This window comes from Bubalus kerabau, chromosome 5, assembly GCF_029407905.1.
Source record: "Bubalus kerabau isolate K-KA32 ecotype Philippines breed swamp buffalo chromosome 5, PCC_UOA_SB_1v2, whole genome shotgun sequence".
In the NCBI taxonomy this organism is placed as follows: Eukaryota; Metazoa; Chordata; class Mammalia; order Artiodactyla; family Bovidae; genus Bubalus; species Bubalus kerabau.
The window spans coordinates 22,526,454-22,549,084 of NC_073628.1; the positions used below are offsets into that span (position 1 = coordinate 22,526,454).

The 22,631-nt window shown below is 40.9% G+C and overlaps 1 protein-coding gene across 3 annotated transcripts in view; it reads left to right on the forward strand.

Annotated features, from left to right (window-relative positions):
• The window catches only part of CDON (cell adhesion associated, oncogene regulated), a 100,748-nt gene that overhangs the window by 64,349 nt on the left and 13,768 nt on the right, over positions 1-22,631 (forward strand). For all 3 annotated transcript variants that reach the window (XM_055581226.1, XM_055581225.1, XM_055581228.1), the window contains 6 exons: positions 748-929; positions 1,802-1,907; positions 6,411-6,533; positions 10,460-10,681; positions 12,700-12,950; positions 16,170-16,249. In XM_055581226.1, coding sequence (XP_055437201.1) covers positions 748-929; positions 1,802-1,907; positions 6,411-6,533; positions 10,460-10,681; positions 12,700-12,950; positions 16,170-16,249 — 964 coding nt within the window. The remainder of the gene's footprint in view (positions 1-747; positions 930-1,801; positions 1,908-6,410; positions 6,534-10,459; positions 10,682-12,699; positions 12,951-16,169; positions 16,250-22,631) is intronic.

Sequence of the window (22,631 nt, forward strand, 5' to 3'; positions counted from 1 at the left end):
CAGATTTTCAGAAACTCACAATCCTTAGAGTTGTTTTTTTTTTTTAAGTTCTTAATATCTAAGCCAAACAAATACCTTCTGTTGTAGCTTAAATCTGATCTTTCTTCTGCTCTTATTAGAGGGAGCAGAGTGACATCTGTGATCAGCCACACAGTGCCTCTTCATAGCTGTATTCCCTGTGTTAAACTTCGCTTCAGTTGTTTCTTTCAAAGTGAAAAAACCCTATTGGGTTGGCCACAAAGTTCATTCGGATTTTTCCTATGTTCTTACAGAAAAACCCAAACAAATATTCTGGCCAACCCAATAGTTTCAGCAACCCACTCCAGTATTCTTGCCTGGGAAATCCCATGGACAGAGGAGCCTGGTGGGCTATAGGCCATGGGGCTGCAAAGACTGGGACACGACTTAGTGACTTAACACCATCATCATCACCACCAGCTAGTCCTGTATTTGATGGGTATGACGTTAGAACAGGATGCTGAAAGAGAAATGTGCTCTTTCCTCTTCTCTCCTTGCTTCTTTCATGAGGAACAGCATCTGTCTCTCCCAGGGACCCCCAGTAAGGTATTGGAATCTTGAACACACGCAATGAACACATGCAATACCAGAGTGACAAGTGGGTTGAAATCTGTTTACTATCTAGGCTTTAGAGCATGTCATTGTTATTGCAGAGAGATGTTTAAGTATGATTGTTGTGTTTTGAATATTGTCCCTTAAATTCCGTTTTTCTTTTCCCTCCCTCGAAAGGCTCAACATACAAGTTTAGGGTCATTGCTATCAACCACTATGGTGAGAGTTTTCGGAGTTCAGCTTCTCGTCCGTATCAGGTGGCTGGGTTCCCCAATCGCTTTTCTAACCGTCCAATAACTGGACCTCACATCGCCTACACAGAAGCTGTCAGTGATACTCAGATCATGCTAAAGTGGACGGTAAGTAAAACATCTTCTCTAATGACAAAAGTTTCTGATGTGTCCATGTTAATTTAATATCAGGACATGATACTATGAATGGGAAATTTTTGAACTTCTAAGTAAGAGGAAATTGAGGGCCACAAATTTGTGTAAGAGCATATATTATAAGAGGGGCAGGTTTTGTTTTGTGTTAGTTTTTATTTTATAATGGAGTATAACTGATTAGAGCTTCCCAGGTGGCGCTCTAGTGGTAAAGAGCCCACCTGCCAAAGCAGGAGACATAAGAGATGTGAGTTCAGTCCCTGGGTTGGGAAGATCCCCCAGAGGATGGCATGGCAACCCACTCCAGTATTCTTGCCTGGAGAATCCCATGGACAGAGGAGCCTGGTGGGTTACAGTCCATGGGGCTGAACAGAGTCATACACGACTGAACTGAAGCGACTTAGCACACACACACTCATAGCTGATCAACAGTGTGATAGTTTCAGATGCACAGCAGAGGGACTCAGCTGTACACACACACATATCCATTCTTCCCCGCAATTCCCCTCCCATCCAGGCTCAGGGGGCAGGGCTAAAAATAAAATGATTGTCTCTTCAGCTCTCATCCAAGTATTAACATAATCACCATTTCATGTTTTATTGTTTTTGAGCCCATTGTACTTCTTTGTCTTTGAGCCGAGTGAGACATAGTGCTTTATTTTTAGCCCTGCAGTGAGCTAAAATGCTCTCAACAACTTTGAATACCTTTAAATTAAACTTTAAATGGCTATCAAGGATTTCTATCAAATGAAGCTCAAAAAATACTGCCACACAGATAAATAAATCTTAATGGATGTAAAAGTTACATTTATTTTTGTCTTTGACAAGTCTTTGCTTCCCTTTTCTAGTACATTCCATCGAGTAACAATAACACTCCCATCCAAGGATTTTATATCTATTACCGGCCAACGGATAGTGACAATGACAGTGATTACAAGAGGGATATTGTGGAAGGTAAGAGCCGCGGACAAGCTAGAGTCTTAATAAGGGAGTTTTGGACGGAGAGGGTTTATAAATATTATGAAAAATGTCCCAGGGTAAAATAGAGTAAAAAATGAAATGGCATATATGCTACTACTTTGAATTTTTTCCAAATAAAGTTAATTTGTCCAATTTAATACAATGGACCCTTGAAGAGTGAGGGGTTGGTGGCTCAGTCTGTAAAGAATCCACCTGCAATGCAGGAGCTGCAGGAGACAGGTTTGATCCTTGGGTCGGGAAGATCCCCCGGAAGAAGGCATGGCAGCCCACTCCAGTATTCTTGCCTAGAGAATCCTATGCACAGAGGAGCCTGGCAGGCTACAGTCCGTAGGATCACAAAGAGTCAGGCACAACTGAAGAGATTTTGCAAGTATGCATCCTGGTTCAGTTTTGCATATGTGTGTGTATATGAAATTATTTGCTTAACATTTGCTTTTCCCACTAAATGGTACTCTCCTCATGGCAGAGGGCCTTCTTTCCCACGGCTGTATCCCAAGCCCTACACTGTTGAGTTGTTAGGTATTTATTGAGTGAATGAATGGGTGAATGCTCAGAGTCCAGAAAAGAATAATGGAGTGTCTAGGGTGATCAGGTTGGAAAAAAGACATCTATGATAGCCAGCAGCAGAACAGCTGTGTTCAAGTTTTGTGTTTTTTTTTTAATTTATTATTTTGGCTGCTCTGGGTCTTCGTTGCTGGGCTTGGGCTTTCTCCAGTTGCAGCGAGCCGGGGCTGCTCTCTAGTTGTGCCGTGTGGGCTTCTCGTTGTGGTGGCTTCTCCTCTTGCAGAGCACGGGCTCTCAGTGCTTGTGGGCTTAGTAGTTGTGGTGCTGTGCTTAGTTGCTTCACAGCATGTGGAATCTCCTTGGGTGAGGGATCAACCCGTGTCTACTGCATGGCAGGCAGATTCCTAACCACTAGACCACCAGGAAAGTCGTGTCTTCAAGTATTTAAGGACTAGAATGTGGAAGAGGTACTCAGTCTGTTGGGGGAGGGCAGCTAGAAGGAAATCGAGTGAGGAAGAACCCTGTCATACCATATTTCTCTAACGTGGGTCCCCTCACAAAATAATAAACTCCCCAGTTTGGGAGGTGTTCAGTAGAAGCTGGATACCTGTTTCTCAGTGCTAAGTTGGAACAGATTCTTGCTTTGGGAGGAAGGCTTCTTCTGAGGTCTTTTTTCACTCTAAGATTCTTTTTTTTTGAAGTATTAATTTCCTAATGAATCATCTCAAAAAATTGTCCCAAGCCAAGGTGACTTGCCTCTGACTTTTCAACGTCCAATAGTTTTTTTTGTTGTAAGTAATCTTATAATAAATTACTTTTAATAGGTGGCATCATGTTTCTTTAAATATTGTGGTTTTCTTTTTATTGTTCATCCATTACTTTTGTGATGTGATGCATCCATTATTTTTGTGATATGATGAAAAATTTGTTATCTAAGTTTTAATACCTGGCACAGAGTAGGTGCTCCCTAAATATTTTTTGAATGGAAGAGTGATTGTTTCTCTTTTCTTAATCTGGAAAAGTAGGAAAGAAATGAGTTCCCCAAACCTGCCTTCTTCATAAAGAATTGGGGAAGTGTGGAAAGATCATTGTTAGTGGCAAAAAAGATTCAGTGAAGTCAGGATGGTGGCTTCCTGGAGGTGGCAGTGGCTGGAGGGAGCATGAGGGGACCGTGGGGGGCCAGGAACACGTGCTTCACCCGGGTGCTGGTCCCACGACTGTGGTCTGTGTGTATGAACATTCATCTCCACAGTGATGGATACTTTTTCATATGCATGTCCATGAAGGAAATAGCATTGTTAGTGACCGATCCACACTGTAGCCTTGGCTCAGTCTTCATTTTAGTTTTGTCTGGGTTAGGCAGGTGGAGGTGTCTGGTTTTTAGTTTTAAACTCTTTTGAGAGAGGTTACACTTTCGTTAGAAGGTCGTTCTAAACAAGCCAAATATAAATAAAACAAACCTCCCTCTCTGTCTCTGTCAGTATCACTCCCTCCCCTCCCCTTCCGGGTTCAACTCTAGAAATCCGCTGAGAAACGCTTTCTATATTCTCTAGCTAAATCTTTGAACGTTTACAGACTTGAGTGTTGCGCCTGTGGAGTGTGGAGCAGGGAAATTCCTCTAAAGGAGCTTTTGTTTCTCTTACTAGCATCTGTACATGTAAGCTTTGCCTTGTGGTTCACGAGAACTTGTTTATGAATGTAATAGAGCAGTTAGCTGTTTAAGTGGGCTTCACTGTGCTGTGTAATTTGCTTATTCCTTATTTTCAAGTTTATGCACTTGAAATTCTTTTTGTGGCAGTTGGAAACTATTGGCTTGCTCTCCCGAGCCGAGAAACAGAAGTATTTATCCTTTCTATGTAAAGTTTTCTTTAAAGTTTTAGATTACTTACGTATATCAACTCAAAATTGTTTAAGCTTTGAAACACAATTACATTGTTAAAGAATACAGTAAGAGAAGAGCAATTATACTGGTACCCTACCTTTTGAATTAAGTTCCACGTTTAGATGAGCTGTAAACGTTTTGAACATACCAGTGTTTTTATGATGATTATTTTAATCTTGTAAATTAAGTTGAGTTCCAAGTAAATCAGAATATGTCATCCTGATCTTTAAGCCTGTGCTTTCATTTTTCACCTTTTCTAAAACATTCTTGGTGAAAAAAACTGCCTGCTGAGCAAACAGCATGCTGGTTGGTTGATTATAAACCTAATAATAACACTTAGGTGTCTTATTTGTCAATGACCTGTAAAACCTTTCTGGTGATATTTCCTATAATTGGAATAATTTCAATAACAATGGGATATTATTCTAATAAGATATGTATTAGTTCATTTTCTCTTACTAGTAAGGTATCAGAAGCTTAGTTTAATTCCATTTTTACTAGTGCTATGAAAGGAAAACTTCAAATCTAGTGGAATAATTATTCAAGTGGATGTTGATAAGTGAGTAAGGGGGCTGGGCCAGGAAAGAACTAAAGATAGAGAAAAAAGTAGAAGTCTTTTAGCACAGTTTTTGGAATTTAAAAATGAATCTGTTCCTATCTCAAGTAGATTTTGAGTCAAGTTTCTTTTAGGATCCTCTTTACACTTATAAACGGGGCCTAGAATTCCCCACTTGTGAGTTTTTCATAGTCCTTCGATCCTAAAGTAAGCAGATTCTCTTCCTTATAAAATATGGGGCTTGTAGAATATGAATGAGGGGCTTTGTGTTGGTGGCCTGGAAAGGGGTATGCTTCCGGGTTGGGATGTTTTTGTCTGTGTTGAATCAGGAAGAATCCCAGAGCCATTGGTTCTGTCAGCCAAGTCGATTTGACTTGTGTGCATGGTTTTGTTTCATTTATTTTTTTCCTTCTCTCTCTTTAATTGACTCTTAAATCAGTTGGTGGTATAGTTGAGTTTCTAAGAAACAGTGAAAACAGTTTGAAGAGGTATTTTCTAAGAAGGATTAAAGGTGCTTGAAGAGTTCATTGAGTCTGGCAGACGTGTCCCTGTTTATTAAAGTTTGTCACAGGTCCACGGAAGTAAAAACAGAGAGTGATTTATATTGAAGTTGCTCAGTTTAGAAGTGTTTCTAAATGAAATGCTGGCTGTGTGCCATGGATCACAGCCTCATTCTTTACTTGTGTGGTTTGGAGATCCAGATTCAAAAGGAAAGAAATGGCGGGAGCAGTAGCCAAGAGCTTCCCAGAGTAGATTTTGCTGTTTGAGCATTCATTTATATGTTGGAGGGCTTCCCTGATGGCTTAGGGGTAAAGAATCTGCCTGCAGTGCAGGAGACACAGAGACACGGGTTCCATGCCTGGGTCAGAAAGATGCCCTGGAGAAAGCAATGACAACCCACTCCGTATTCTTGGTAGGAGAATTCCATGGACCCAGGAGCCTGGCATGCTACAGTCCATGGGGTCACAATAAGTCAGACATGACTGAGCACGCGCACATGCGTGCACGCACACACACACACACACACACACATTGTGTCCCAGTAGAGTGGAACTGAGAGTTTTGCTGAGGTCTGTCTTGTAATGGTCACTTGTTCTGGGTAAGACATTGTTTTCTGACCTCGTACATGGCATTGCTTTCTGGTGGATGAACAGAATGGGTGGACTTGCTCACTGAAGTATGGGATCAAAGGACTTGAGGGTTTTCTTTTAACTTATGCAGAAAATTAATATGTATTTTATGAAAGACTTACTATTAATTACTTGTAATGAAACAAAGTCTGAATCCCCACAGACAGGTTTAGCTTTAATTCAGTTTCTCTCTTCTCTTTACCATTTCTTTTCATACCATGCAATAGAAATGCTGTTCATCTGTCATGTATTGCTGAAAGTATAAGGACATTTTTATTGCTCAAATTGACTATGTGGTGATGGCACCTGCTCCAACTTCATTTTGAAATTACTAAATAATTTTATTGACTCTGTTGGTTAGGTTGTGGGGTATTTAAAGCTTATCATCTATTTTTCCTTTCTAGGTTCAAAGCAGTGGCACATGATCGGCCACCTTCAGCCAGAAACCTCCTATGATATTAAAATGCAATGCTTCAACGAAGGAGGAGAGAGCGAGTTCAGTAACGTGATGATCTGTGAAACGAAAGGTAGGGAGGGGTGAGAATGAGTGGTTCTTGCCTGGACAGAGCTAGGATTTTGAACTCTGGATTCCTTCTGACTATCGATGTGTTTCCAAAGATACTTTGGACTGTTTTCTAGGTACATCCACTTAGACTGTCTCAACAGTCTAGCCTTATGTCAGCTAGAGCAGCGATCCCCAAATTTATTGACACCAAGTACTGGTTTTATGGAAGACAGTTTCTCATGGACCAGGGAGGTGAGCAGGTGGTTTGGAATGATTCAAGTGCATTATATCTATTGTGCACTTTATTTTTATTATTATTACATCAGCTCCACCTCAGATCATCAGGCATCAGATCCTGGAGGTTGAGGACCCCTGGGCTAGAAAACTTGCCTTAAAAGTAGTTTAGATAAGTATTCATTGTAAATTTCTGCATGCTTCTGGGTAGGTCACTCCCCCCCCCCCTTTTTTTTTGGTCCTCTATGAAGGAATAGAAATATTTGCTGACTAATTTCTGAGATTGCGGAGAGAATTAGAATACTTCCCCAAAAAAGTTAAAGAGAAGGTGCTACCTATGTTTAAAGTGGTTTTTGAATGACAGATATGTATACTACCTACCTGTTCAGTTAAGTGTAGTAGTTAAGTTCAGAATTAGTCGATGATTCTAAAATAAGATTTCAACTGCTTGCAGACATAGATTAGCTGTAAAATACTACAATTGTTGAAAACAGAAGATACCACATTTGAGTAACAGAAGCAGCCGAAGTGGAAACTGAGGCTCAGAAAGGTTGAATTCATATGCCAGGACTCAGCTTCATCGTTTAATTCTGAATCACGTGTCTTTCTGCTTCAAAACCCACATGTTAAATTCACATTTAAACGTTTATACACTCAGACCTGTAGACTAACCTTGAATTTCATTTGTTTAGCATATATTTGAGTACCTTTTTGTACTGGACACTGTTTAATGAACATTTCTTACTTGCCTCCAGATGCTGTGAAACTCAGAACAAAATTACATAAAAATGAAATTTCTTGTCTCTGCTCCCAAGGCATTTAAGAATCTAGCCAGGCAGAACATAAAACACAGACAACAATGAAATAACTGTATTGTTTTTAATAGTCTTATAGTATACATCATTAATCGACTCTGCTGGGGAATCAAAGGTTCCAGCTATAGACTTTCAGATCAGAGAAAAGCAAAAACCTTCTTTAAAACGTTAATTGGAACTTCCCTGGTGGTCCAGAGTTTAAGACTTACAGTGCAGGGTGTACAGGTTTGATCCCTGGTCAGGGAGCTAACATCCCACATGCCTCATGGCCAAAAAAACTGAAGCAATATAAAACAGAAGCAATATTGTAACAAATTCAATAAGGACTTTAAAAAATGGTTCACATTAAAAAAAAAACAAAAAATCTAAAAAAATAAAATTTTAACCATTCACGCTGAATGACTTTCTAAAATGTATTACACAATCCCCAACCTGTTTAAGTAGAACGCTAGATGCATGAGTTCACCTTTTTAAAGAAATGACTCAAGGTTCTTATTGTGAACAGTGATTATCTTATCTTCGTAATTCCGTACAGTTTTCTCGGGAATGACACAGGGTTGGAGGCCAGCCACTTCCCCCCACTGTTAAAGATTGTAGGCCATCGTGATTTTTGTTTAGTTCTCTGCTTTCTCTTTCTGTTTTGCCCCTTACCTTGCTCATGTCTTGCTCTTGGCTCTCTCTTCTCATTCACATCCGTGGGACCGTCTCACCCACTGCAAAAGTTTTTAAGTTCAGCGAAAGGTTGGCAACCGCTCATCAAGCTTGGTGGAATTATGAATAAATTCAGAGTAAATGAAGAGTGAACAAACCTGAAGGACTTCCCTATGAGTAATTGTGGTCTTTCATGTACAATCTGTAACATCCATTTTGCCTTAGAAACTTGTTTGTTGTCTTAGGAATTGGCAGGGACCTTAGAATTGTATAATCCAACATACCACCCAAAGTAGAAATTTCCTTTAGAGTCTTTGCCAGGTATTCTTCTAGCTTTCAATGCTGCAGAGCTCTTTCCTTTGAAAGGCAGCCTCTCCTTGACTGATTTCCAGCCCTGTTCTATAGAGTTGAAGTTGCTAGAAAATGGAACCCCCATGTAATATTTGTTGAAGTAGGTTTGTTTTTAAAGATCACTCTGCTCCTGTAAGTAGTTAGGAACCATAACAAGAAATGTAGAATATTAACTAATGGCAGTAACAAAATTGATTGAACGCTACCACATGCCAGGCTGTAAGCCGAGAGCTTTTTTACACGGATTAACTCATTTATTCTTTTATGATTTTATTTATTTATTCTAATTTTTTAAAAAGTTTTGGCGGCTCTGGGTCTTCTTGTGAAGTCTTTCGCTAGTTGTAGTGCGCGAGGGCGTCTCTTGCTGTGGCACATGGGCTTCCCAGTGTGCTGCCCGGGCTTCTCTTTCTTGTCGTGGTACACAGGCCCTGGAGCACACAGGCTCAGTAGTTGTGGCGCATGGGCTCTCTAGTCGTGCCATAGACCCTGCAGCATGTAGACCTCTCCAGTCACGTCTCGAGGGCTCTCTCTAGTTGTGGCCTGCAGGCTTCGTTGCCCCGTTGCATGTGGGATCTTAGTTCTCAGTTGTTTCGTTGCTGTGTTGTGTCCAGCTCTTTGTGACCCCACGGACAGCAGCATGCCAGGCTTCCCAGGCCTCCGCTGTCTCCCCGTGTTTGCTCAGAGTCATATCCATTGAGTTGGTGATGCCATCCAACCATCTCATCCTCTGTTGCCCCCTTCTCCACCTGCCCTCAATCTTTCCCAGCATCAGGGTCTTTTCCAATGAGTCGGCTCTTTGCATCAGGTGGCTGAAGTATTGGAGCTTCAGCATCAGTCCTTCCAATGAATATTCAGGGTTGATATCCTTTAGGATTGACTGGTTTGATCTCCTTATTGTCCAAGGTACTCTCGAGTCTTCTCCAGCATCACAATTTCAAAGCATCAGTTCTTTGGCGCTCAGCCTTTTTTATGGTCCAGCTCTAACCAGAGATCAAACCGACGTCCTCTAATTGGAAATTAGATTCTTAACCAATGGGCCACCAGGGAAGTCCCCTCATTTACTCTTCATCACAACCTTATGATGGAGCTGGTATTATTTATTATGTCTGTTTTCCACATGCAGAAACTGGTTTATGGAAGTCAAGTCATATGGCTAAGGGGTGAACAGTGGAACAGGATAGAAACCCGGACAGACAGTCTGGTTCCAGAGACCAGGCCATCAACCATTGTGCTGTCTGCTGCTTCTCTGTAACATGTAGAGCATTAAGAGCATGTTTTCTGGGGACAGAGAAAGTGGGGTTTATGTGCCACCTGTTTTTAGCTTTTGCTCTTGCCATTATCCAGAATACTAGTGAATTAGGTGAAAGGACTGTGGTTACATAGACCTCAAGAGTTCTTGGTTTGGGAATGCTTAGTATTATGTGTGCAGTTTTTGGAATTGTATATAATTGTTCTAGTAGTTCAAAGTCATGTCTTTTAATGTGATTTACAGGCAAAAGGCATAAAATACGTAATTGTGAGTCTCGTTCAGCTCAAAGTATGTCAGACATAAAGGAGTTTTTGTCCCATCTGTAGGTTAAAATATTTTTATTTCAACTCTTTGGGAGACTTCTGCCAGTACAATTGAGCAGATCATCGTACAGCAGTTTGGGTTAGACCAAGTGCATCTGTGTCTCTGATCTGATGATTTCTCTAGAATTTGTGGCCTAAAACCTTGGCACATTAGACTTGTAAGCTTTGGAGCCCTCTTTGTGACTCATTGGTGGTCAGATCATCTCAGTCATAAGTGTAAACAGGCTGGCTCGCCTTCCTAACCAGACCTCCTTCGGAGAGTAAACCATTTCGTAGAGACTGTCTTCACCCTGACATCATGTTTTCCTTTCTGTTTTTCAACTAGTGAAACGGGTCCCTGGAGCTTCTGAGTATCCCATCAAAGACTTGAGCACCCCTCCGAATTCCTCGGGAAGTGGAGGGAACGTGGGCCCTGCCACCAGCCCCACCAGGAGCAGTGACATGCTGTACCTGATCGTGGGCTGTGTGCTGGGTGTGATGGTGCTCATTCTCATGGCCTTCATCGCCATGTGCCTGTGGAAGAACCGCCAGCAGAGCACCATACAGAGTAAGCCATTCATCGGTGTCTCCTCCTCTTTTTTCTAAAGATGGGTAGAAAAATATTGTCAGAATAAATATTGATTTCTAACATGTTTGTGCATGAGTGTCGTGGGATAGAACACATCAGATGCTCTTCATTCAGTGGAGATGACTTTAAGATGGTGCTAGCTGTCAGCCAAAATAAGTGGAGCATCAAATTAAATTGCCCAGGAGAAATAAACAGCAAAGCCCAAACTAAGCAGGTCTCTAAGTAAATAGCTGACTCAGTGCTAGGAAACTCTGGTGGTGTTGGACCACCAAAGAGGCTGAGAACTCGAAGCGTGGAGCTTTGGAATTGCTGCAGGAACCCCTCCGTACTGCTCCAGATCTTGTCAACAAGGAATGAAAAAGGCATGATGGAAAGAAAGCTAGTGAAGACTGTTCTAAGTTACTGTCCTGGGATGACACAGATGAAGACACCACGCTCCTGATTCGGTGCTTCATGTACCAAAATAGCTCCAGAGTGGTGTCCCACCCCCCAGACGTGTCCAGGAGCTCTGGAGCGGTCAGTGATGGCGCTGTAGTAAAACATGTAACCTAGAACCCTCTTCCCTTTTCTTTCCTCTTTTTTCATCCCCTCACCTTCTTACCATTCCTCTTCCCCCAGCTATTATAAAAGAGGACAGTCAGATCAATCAGAGGCTTTAGTCTCTGCTGGGAGGAAGTATTTCAGTTTCCTCTTTGGCCCCAGAGTAAAGAGATGAAACGAAAGCAAAGACCCCAGCAGTGATAAGCGCTCAGCACCTCTTAGCTGGTTCCTGCCTGTGGTCACTTTTTAGTGAACAGCTCAGGGGGTAAAAGTGATTTATTTTTATCACCTTGTTGCCTTCCAAGGGATAGGCAAGGTGAGAAGTGGTGGAGATGGTGATGGTGGTGCCAGACTGGAAGAGCTGGCCATCTTTTGGGTCTTTTTCTAAATGGTTCTGATGTCATTGACGTTAATTGTGTGAGAGTGCGCTAAATCACTAAGAGTACTGATCTGCTTGTCAGAGCAAGATTAATCTGGCTAAAGTTACTTTTCTTTGTGACTTGATAATATGTTGAAAGATGGGAAATGGTAATGTTCATTGATGGAAATGTCCATCGAGTCATTGATTCAGAAGATAGTCGTTGTGGCTGTCACCTGTGTGCCCCACACTGTGGTGGACAGTGCAGGTGCAACGCCTTCCCGTGTGGTTTAGTGGGGAAGAGAAGCACTGACAGGAACACGCCTGGGCTGCTCACACAGCTGCCACAGGAGGAGCACGGCTACCCCAGTCTTGGCACTCTCCTGCAGGACCTTTGAAGAACTGATCAAAACTCTGGCAACAAATCCTGTGCAGTGTAGATAATATATATTCTAAAGAACGTTTCACGTTTTCTAAATATATCTGGTAGGTGTGCTTCTGGAAACCAGATATTTGAGGCAGCTATGGAAATACTTTTAATGTAAGGAAAGGGAATAATTAGACTTGCATGCCCCACAATTTCCAACTTGGCTGTAATAACCAAGGACCTGTATGAATAGTGAATGTTTCCCCAATCCCATCCTTTTACCTAAGTGGTGTTTATTGCTTTTTGAAATATTCTACCTAAAGTTAGCCTTTTGCTGGTGTTCTATACAATTTCTTTCAGCACTTTGACGCATCGGGGAATTTAAACACGTTTTCTTAGTGTTGCCGGTACTTCGATAGTTGCAACTTGCACAATTTATTCATTCTCTTTTGAGCAATTTCTCTCTGGTTGATTTCTCTTCCCATTAAAAGAGTCATAACTAACTCATAGTTCCTGGCTGCCTCTACAGCGTTAAGGAAATAACAGTAATAACTTGATTAAAGCAAATCTCACAAAGAAGCTGTAAGTGAACACTTTTTAAGAGTGTATTTTAGTACAGTTGTAGTTTATTAGGGATTTAATTAATAAAACTTCCCGAACAAGAAGAATTGTCTCTTTCAGTCCCTTACCCTTTCTGTTTGTTTGTTTGCTTTTTTTGTTCTCTCTCAACAGAATACGACCCACCAGGCTATCTCTACCAAGGGTCAGATGTCAACGGGCAGATGGTGGAATACACCACTCTGCCCGGCACAAACAGGATAAACGGTAGTGTTCATGGAAGCTTCAGCAATGGCTGCTCGCATCTGCACCATAAAGTCCCCAATGGAGTCAGCGGGAGCTTAAACGGAGGGCTCTACTCCGGGCACGTGAGCTCTCTAACCAGAACACGTGTGGATTTTGAACATCCTCGTCATCTAGTGAATGTAAGAGACCTACTTATAAATAAAAGCCCCCCTGTGCCCCACGATGTCAGGGTGCAAGAACATGGTCAGCACATGTGCTTTTCCCAATAGAGAAACCTCACAGGGTCACTGGGGTAGCTTGTGGCACCGGTAGCCCCTTGATCCAGACATCTTTGGAAGCTTTCTATTATCGAGCAGTAGTTATATTCATCAATCTGAATTATATCTAGAGTTATTTAGCACCGAAAGTGAAGGGCCAATTATAAACAGACTGGAAGTTATTCTTGAGATGAAGCGGAAATACTATTGGCCATGGACCAAGCCACACAGTTTAAATTTGATTTATTTAGAGCAAAGTCTAAAAGCTTATACGCTTAGAGGAGTCAGGCAGATCCTGAAATTGAGTGAAACAAGTTGGGGATGAGATGGAAGTAGTAAAGGTATGGGAGAGCCATGTAGAAGCAGCCCTGGGGGGCTTCCCTGGTGGCTCAGTGGTAGAGAATCGCCCTGCCAATGCAGGAGACACAGGTTCGATCCCTGATCTGGGAAGATCCACGTGCTGCAGAGCAACTAAGCCCCTGGGCCACAACTGTTGAGCCTGTGCTCCAGAGCCTGGGAGCCGCAACCGCTGAGCCCACGTGCTGCAATACTGAAGCCCACGTGGCCTAGAGCCCACGCTGTGCAACAAGAGAATCACCGCAGTGAAAGCCCATGTATCACAACTACAGAGTAGCCCCCGCTCGTCCGCTGCAACTAGGGAAAAGCCCTTGTAGCAATGAAGACCCAGCGCAGCCAAAAAATGAATAGATAAAATTAAAAAAAAAAAGAAGCGGCCCAGGTTCAGCGCCTGTTGTCCACACACCCTGTGTGGCCAGGTCTTCTGAATTTTCACATCTGTAAATCCAGGTGAAATCTAGATTTTTTTACATGTTGGCAACTAATTCCACTTTTAGAAGAAAGCCTTGCATGGGCCGTACACAGCATGGCTGGGAACCACCAGATTGTCACTTCTGACCTCCTATGAGGTTTTCTTAATCTTTTTTGCCCATGTATGTTTTGTGGTTGGCTGTAAGATTTTTATATTTTATAAGATTAGTGTTCTCTTCCCACAAGGAGTGATAAAGCTTTAGTACTACTTTATCTCAGTGCAGTGAAAGAGACCCGGGCTCGATCCCTGGGTTGGGAAGATCCCCTGGAGAAGGGAAAGGCAGCCCACTCCAGTATTCTTGCCTGGAGAATCCCATGGACGGAGGAGGCTGGCAGGCTACAGTTCATGGGGTCACAAAGAGTCTGACACGACTGAGTGACTAACACTTTCACTTTCAACCAGCTGATATACTTTCATTTTTGAAATGGGAATAGAATGACTAATGCATTTTAGATTTGTACTGGTTTAAGAGATTCTCTGCACCAGGAAGCTTGATTTATTACAATGTTTGGATAGTCAGCCACTTTATTTTCAATCACATAAATAAAATGTTTAGTTGATCAAATTAAACACTCATTTACATTTTTGTCATTGTTTCAATTACAGATAAATCTGTCATAACCTACAATGTGCTAGAAATGAAGAAGTTTATAGAGATTTTTTAAAAAATCTTGAACAGTAGTAAAAATTTATTAAAATCTTACCTTTGGAGACCAAAACTATGATATATATTTGTATCTTAAAGCTAGAAATCTAATGGCTTTCCTGTGACCTAGCTTTCGTATGTTGTAGAAAAAATATTTAATTTGCTTTAGTACATCATTACCAAAAGTGAATAATGATTTCATTATTTTGTATGGAAAGACATGGCTTATATTCAGACTTTCTAAACTTTTTTTTGTCACCATTCCTAATCCAAACTACTAACATTGTCCAAGAAATTGAAGGAGAGAGCATTACCCGTTTAAATAGCACATGCTGTTTCCATAAGAAAAAAAAAAATAAGTCTGATGTTTGCTTTAGTATTTGAACACAGTACTTTGTGTTTTTTGAACAATGAGTTGCTATTTAAATAATAGCTGCCCCAGTAAGTGTGCAGTTCTAGATGTTATCCTCTGTGATCTTAGCTCATTCATTTTCTTACTCTTCTGGATATGTGGATATTCTGGATATATTTTTAAAACGCTTTTGATCATAAAATGATTGAATTAACTTTAATATGTTTGGTGAGTCCAATAAATATGCTATCCTATAGGTTCTTAACTTCAGGTTTTTCTACAGCTTTGGAGTTTATCCTCCTGGACTGAATATAGCATAGGAATATTCTTTTTCTCTATGTTTTCTCAAAAGCTCGTGTTGCTAGTTGGATCAGGAATGTTGCAAAGAAATTTTCAGTACTTTTGGTTTGCTTAGATTCTGGCTGTTGTTATGAGATGAATGGAAATGGAAAGTATTCTGGGAAAAACAATTGCCTGAACTTTTCCTAACCTTGAGGGCCTGCTCTGGGCTTGGGGAGCAGAGCAACAGCCTCCTCCACCCTTATCAAATTCAGCTGTGCTGTTTTGCTTCTGAAAGCAGAATTTTGACTCTGACCATGAGGCTGATTCAAGTCTTAACCTGTTTTGAAGAACTCTTGCCATTGTATATGTCAAGTGAACATTTTACAGTGAGGTATGTGTTAATCTGGGCATTTTTCTTAATTGCTGGGCAGTTTCCGCCAAAAGCAACAGCACAATATTAATACTCCCCTCCAAGTCATCGCTGGCTGAGAATCTACTCCATCTGGAAAAATATAACATGTTTTAAGACTTCATGGAGTCAAGTGAACAAACCTAATCGGAATAATTACAGGAAAATGAAGATGGGTTTATCTTGTGACATCATTCCAACAGATTTCCACCCTGTTTCTCCAGCTAGCATCCCATAAAAATTTTCCATGACTGCTAGGAAAGTGAAAATGAATAGGAGCTTATAACGTATAGTGTATTTTGGGCCCATTAGATTTGAAACACTGAAGGGAAATGACTAACCTTCTCCCTTCATTTATTTCCCTCTTTCCAGTACAAACATACATGCAAAAACCCATGGTGGTTGAGTTTGGGGAGAACAGTTTTAGTATTGTGTACAACTCCTGTGTGAATATAGGTAAATAGTGATAAACATAACACAGCTCAAGGAGATGGTTAACATATACCACGTAACCATTTGTTGTTGGTGTGGCTTTGTTTAACTTGAGAGATGATCTGATTTCTAGTCTGTGACACCTTCAGCACTCTCTTTTTTCCTTTTCCCTCTACTTCCTTCCTGACAAGGGTGGTGGCCTGTACACAGCAGTACCTCCGGCTGACCCGATGGAGTGCATCAACTGTCGAAACTGTCGGAACAACAATAGGTATGTCGGTGTGTAATTGCGAGTTGTGAATAGGGGTGTGTGACTCCGTTTGTTATGCTGTGTTCAGCAGAGAAAGTTCTTGCAGTTTTCTACCTAAGTTATGTATAAATCTCAGAGTATGGAGTCTTAGGTTTAAGGCTGTTACCCAGTTGTTGCCCCAGCTTTACAATTGTTAAAGCTTCGTGCTTTGGTTTCTTTTGATATATTGACAATATAAAGGCTGTATTTCTCACTGAGATACTGTTAGAAGGTTTGATCTTTTTGAAACCTTTAAATCAGTGTCTTTCTCTTTAGATAGACTTTATCTCTTCTCACATATTCTATTTTCAATAGACTTCTCTGTGCTGTGTGATACTTTCTACTCTTTATTGTAGATGACAGCCTTTTTGAATGTCAGGGGGGAAAAACCCTGTGTGTGTGATAATGTTTTTTCATGGTAACATTACTGAAATTTTCTTATCAGGTTGTTCAATATTTTAAAAAAAATCTTAAGACCTTAAGATAATTAATAATTAAGTAGCACAAGCTTGCTTTCTTTTAATTTCTGGGTTTTTTTAATTAAGAATTATATGTGCTCATAATATTTCAAACAAGATAAGAATATGTAGAGTGACATATGCATTTAATTTCTGACAGAATAGTCAGAAAGCTTTCATGCTGCTTCTTTATATATTAATCCTGAAGGATTATCAGATATTTTGTTGTACTAAAGTTACGACTGTCGGAAATCTCAGTTCTTTCTTTTACAAGATGATGGTGTTTGATTACATGGTCTCAAAAGTCCTTCTCAGCTCTAGAACTCTGCAATTTAGAAATCATATTACAGTTAGTACATAAAATACCTGGAGTATTGGACTAGAGTTTGGATATTTCATTAGTGAAATGGGATTTGACCCATATTTTAAAAATGAATTATGAAATTAAAAGTTGCATCTGGGAGCTATCAAAGCCAGAACTTAAAGAAGGATCCAACCAGCCACTGAATTAAAATTACATTGTTTCATCTTGTGTTTTGAGAGTTGCTGAGCAAAAGCAATAAAGCTTCCTAGAGATTTTTTTTTCATCATTTGCTTAACCCATTTTAGGGTTTCTGTATTAGCAAAAGCCATCTGCCTGTTTTGTGTACCAAGATTTGCTTGTTATGTTTTAAAATGCTGTATGACCTTAACTAAATTTTAAGATGCTTGTACCAGTAAAGCCACGTTTTTGTCCTGAGTTTGTCAAAGGCTTTATCACAACTTGTTAGGAACATGCTAAAGAATCGGTTAAGATAGTTCATACGCCCGGTGAATAATCAGATGGATTTAATTAAAACACATTCTCGGTGGCTTCTGTGGCCAGCAGCAAATACGATTCAACCCAGACATTAGAATGATGTAGCAAGAAGACCTCAGGTCCAAGAAGAAATCAACATAGGCTTTGCCGCTGATTAAATCTATGCTCTTGGGAAAGTTATGTAATCTTTCTGAGGCTGTTCCTTATCTGAAAAATAGTGAATTGTCTAGATAGTGTAAAATTGCTCACAGTGTACTCTGATTATAGCTTTTGGTAATTTGCTGCTAATCATCTTTATAATGAGGTATCATATCCTAGTACCAGAAATATATCCCATTTCCTTAAAAGAATCTGAAAGACTTCTGCCATCTTGTGTTCACTGCCATTTTTGTTTATGTGAGCTTGTGTGTGTGTGTGTGTATGTGTGTGTGTGGTCTTTGGGGTTTTATTATACATGGTTTTCTCCTTTAAGCCAATCAATATTTCTATTGATTTTCAAGTTAGCGACCTCTTGTATTTCATGTTTGGGATTTTACTTTTATCTGGAAACACAGATGAATTCTCTGCAGCCTTAGAAAGCCAGCATCAGTTTCTCCCTGGCCCAAATATTCTTCCTATCTCAGAATCTACCCTTTTAGGGCAAACCTTCAGTTTCCTGCCTGGGCTCCGAGGTTAGCCAAGTGGCTCATCTGGCTTCTTGGAACACTTACGTGATTCTGACACAGATTAACATCAATAAGTACATATCTTCAACTCTGCAAAATTGGAATCATTAAATCTAAAGGTTTCTGATTCATCTTAACATTGTAATTGAAAACAGGCATCTCCTCTCAAGATCCTCAAGATGGCAAAATTTGTAATAAGCTTCGAATACTGAGAAGTAGATGATATATCATTTATTCCCCCAAATATGCACAATTTTAGACAATGTACACTTCTAAAATATTGACATTATTGCTCAGAATAAGCTTGCATTTCCTCATGCCAACTGAAAGGAGTATGTACACAAAAAGAGGCATAATGTCAGTTCAGCTATGTGAGTGTATCAAGGGGGCATTTTAGAGTTTTTGGCTGTTCAGGCAAAATGAACATTTATTGAGTACTAGCCAGGCACTCGGAGAAGGCAATGGCACCCCACTCCAGTACTCTTGCCTGGAAAATCCCATGGACGGAGGAGCCTGGTGAGCTGCAGTCCATGGGATCGCTAAGAGTCGGAAACGACTGAGCGACTTCACTTTCACTTTTCACTGTCCTGTATTGGAGAAGGAAATGGCAACCCACTCCAGTGTTCTTGCCTGGAGAATCCCAGGGATGGGGGAGCCTGGTGGGCTGCCGTCTATGATGGGGTCGCACAGAGTCGGACACAACTGAAGCGACTTAGCAGCAGCAGCAGCAGCCAGGCACTGGAGTTTCCAGGCAGAAGGAATCAAGTCATGGAAGGAGGAAAGATAACACTTACATGAGGGTAAATAGTCTAGTTCAGTGGTTATCAAGCTTTAGCATGCTCTAGAGTTGCTTGGAGCACTTGTAAAAACCAAATTATGAAGCTCTATTTCTAGAGTTTCTGACTCAGTAGATCTAAGGTGGGGACTGAGAATTTGCTTTTCTAGTGTATTCCAGGGGTGCTGATGTCTCTGTTTGTGGGATCATGCTTTGAGAACCACTGGCATAATTTGGCTGGAGTAGCCAAGTGGTGATTACTTGTGAACCCCTAACTCATTTTATGAGCCTCTAAAGAATCTCCCTGCATTGCAGGAGACCTGGGTTCGATCTCTGGGTTGGGAAGATCCCCTGGAGGAGGGTATGACAACCCACTGCAGTATTCTTGCCTGGAGAATCCCCATGGACAAAGGAGCCTGGTGGGATACAGTCCATGGGGTCAAAGAGTCAGATACGACTGAGCACCTAAGCACATGCTCCACATCAGGGGCTGAAGTTCTACCTCTCAATAAAGTACAGTACTCGTGCTCAGTCATGTCCGACCCTTTGCGACCCCATGGACTGTAGCCAGCCAGGCTCCTCTGTCCATGGAATTTTTCAGGCTGGAGTGGGTTGCCATTTCCTCCTCCAGGGATCAAACCTGCGTCTGCTGCATCTCCTGAGTTAGCAGGCAGATTCTTTTGCCATTAAGTCACCTGGGAAGCCCATCACAGATCATAAAACTGGAAAACCAGGCTGAGTTTATATCATGGATGATCCTTACTGTCAGGGTTTAGTAGTTCATTTAATCAACATTTATTGAGTGTCCACCACGTAGTAGACCTCCCTCCAGAGAGGCAACAGTTAATAAGAGGGAGTCACAGTCCTTGAAGTATGGTGAGCAGAGTTTGAAGAAGCACATTGAATCTCATTGTGTTTTATTTAAGGAATAGGAAAAGTCCCCATTGTTTCTGTAATATAACATAGGAGAGATATGAGATTTTTGCCTTAATCAAAAAGCGGGGGACATGGGTTAAATGTTGAGACACGCTGGGCTTAGTGGTATCGTGATTCTTTTGAAGATGTTTGAGAAAGGGAGCCAGCTATGCAGAGATGTGTTTAGGCTGGTTAATGGTGGTGGGATTGGAGGGAGGAGACCAGTGTGACTACTTGTGTAATGAAGGCCTTAGCTTCATGAAAGGAATGAGGCTAGAAAAGGAGAGCTGAGTTAGATTCTAGAGTTAGAATTTTGGGGATTAGCCATTGACTGGAATGCACTGATAGGAATCTAGGAAAAGGTTCAAATGAATAGAGAGTTTCAGATGTGAATGGCCTGGTAGTCACCATGGTGATAGTCATAGAAACAAGAAACTTAATGAAATGGTATATTGAGGGAAGGTGATGATATTGGTTGGATGTTTTTAGAGTTTCAAGTGCTAGTTAAACATCTAAGTCAAGCAGACAGATGAAAATGCTGGTCTTGGGTTCAGGGAGTAGATTGGGACAATGATCTCTATATTTACGAGTCATTTGTATCAAAGTAATAGAACTTAAAGATGGGTTGGACATTTTGAAGTTCTCTACCTGCATGTAAAAGTTGACCATTTTAAAGATATTTGGTGGTGGTAGGGGGGAGATTTTTGTTTTATCAATAAGACATTTATTTGGAAATGCATAAGTATGTGTATATGTATACACACATATATACAGAAATTGCTGTTTTTGTAGGATAAAAATGTTTGAATACCACCAATTCCATATTGCCTAATAAAACAAAGTTTGAAAGGAAAACAAACTTAAAAAAAAGTGGATATACTAATGGAGACCGTGATTATTTTTATATATTTAACTTTTAAAGGCTTTTATTTCTTAAGTATTTGAAGTAATTAGACACTCTTTTCATAATCCTCTCATATTGTTATTATTTTTTTGCTTACTGCCTTGACATATTTTCAAAGAGATGAGGCAAGGGGTGTGATAAAATCAGGAGAGTGAAAAATAAAGAGGATTCAATCATTCATCATTCACTCAACAGACATTTTTTGAAAGTCTTTTGTGGACCAGGTGCCGAGCTAGGTCCCAAGGCTACAGTTGTGCACAAAACGGGCATTGTCCTTGCCTTCACTGAGCTTATAATTTGATGGGGAGACACATCTTTTTTCAAAATGGCATAAATAAATCATAAAAATGAATAAATAATTCAAACTGGGTGCTTTAAAGACAATATAAAGAATGCATTAGAAAGGAAAGACTTCACTAAGCAAGTGGCACCTTACGTGAAGAATTTGTAAAATTAGGTCAAAGAGAATAGGGATGGGTTTAAAGCTTTCCAGGCAAAGGCAAGGTACTATTTATGCAAAACCTTTAAAGCAGAATACTGAAATCCTGGGACTTTCCTGGTGGTCCAGTGGTTAAGACTGCACTCCCAATGCAGGGGGCCCTGGTTCAATCCCTGGTCAGGAAACTGGATCCCATGTGCCACACTAAAAGATTCTGTGTGCCCCAACTGAGACCCAGCACAGTCAAATAAATAAATATTTCTAAAAATAAATAAGTAAATAAAAAGGGACTGCCCTGGTGAACCAATGGTTAAGACTTCATCTTCCAATGCAGGGAGTGAGGGGCGTGGGTTTGATCCCTGGTTGGGTAGCTAGGATCCCACATGCCTCGTGGCCAAAAAATCAAAACGTAAGACAGAAGCAATATTGCAACAAATTCAATAAAGACTTTAAAAATGATCCACATCAAAAAAAAAAATCTTAAAGTCATTGGTAATAGATACTTTAAGCTATAAAAAGAATGCTGGAATTCTTACAGAATCAAAGAAGGCTAATGTGGCAGGAACGTAGTAAGGGAAAGAGTCAGAGGTAGATGAGTGAATTAAGACCATATGGAGCCACAGTTGAGTCAGCGAAAGCTAGCATGATAGAGCACTCTGGAGGATAGAGATTGGAGACTCCGTTGGATGGCACAAGAAAGGATACAGGGGATCAGTTGGATGGCTGTGGCAGCGGTCCAGATGAGAAACGGTGCACTAAGATAGCTACAGCAGATGCAGAGAAAGGTAGGTGGTTTGGAGAGATTTAGAAGGTGCAATTTTTTTTAAAAGATATGAGGCTGCCGAGGGGAAGATGTCAAGGATGGTGTCCAGGTAATTGGATGTAAGCACTGAACGAGGAGACACTGCGGGAATACGCTTATGCCCGTCCACCCCTCACACACCTGGGAGTCGTCGCCTTCAAACCCAGTGGTGCCCCATCAAACTCACCTTGACCCAGGGCAGGTCTCTTACTCTATAGATTACTGATGAGTGAAGAATTGATGAAGGCCTTTCCCCTTGGAATCTACCTGCCCTGTATCTTGCCGCCCTAGCTTTCCCCACCCCCCCACCCCCCCCGCCTTTTTAGATTTAAACTCGAATGTACTTCTTGGAGTGGCCTTTTAAAAAGCAAGTCATTGCTAACCTTAAGGTCCTTTTATCATCTTTCTATTTCAGTAATAGAAAACTTTGCCTTTCTTAAACTGGCATATTGATGTGAAAATTTGAGAACAGGTCAAAGGGGAGTGGACTCAACAGATATGCGTTTGAGCAAACTCTGGGAGATAGTGAAGGACTGGGAAGCCTGGCATGTTGCAGTCCATGGGGTCACAAAGAGTTGAACACAATGTGGCAACCAAACAACGAAAG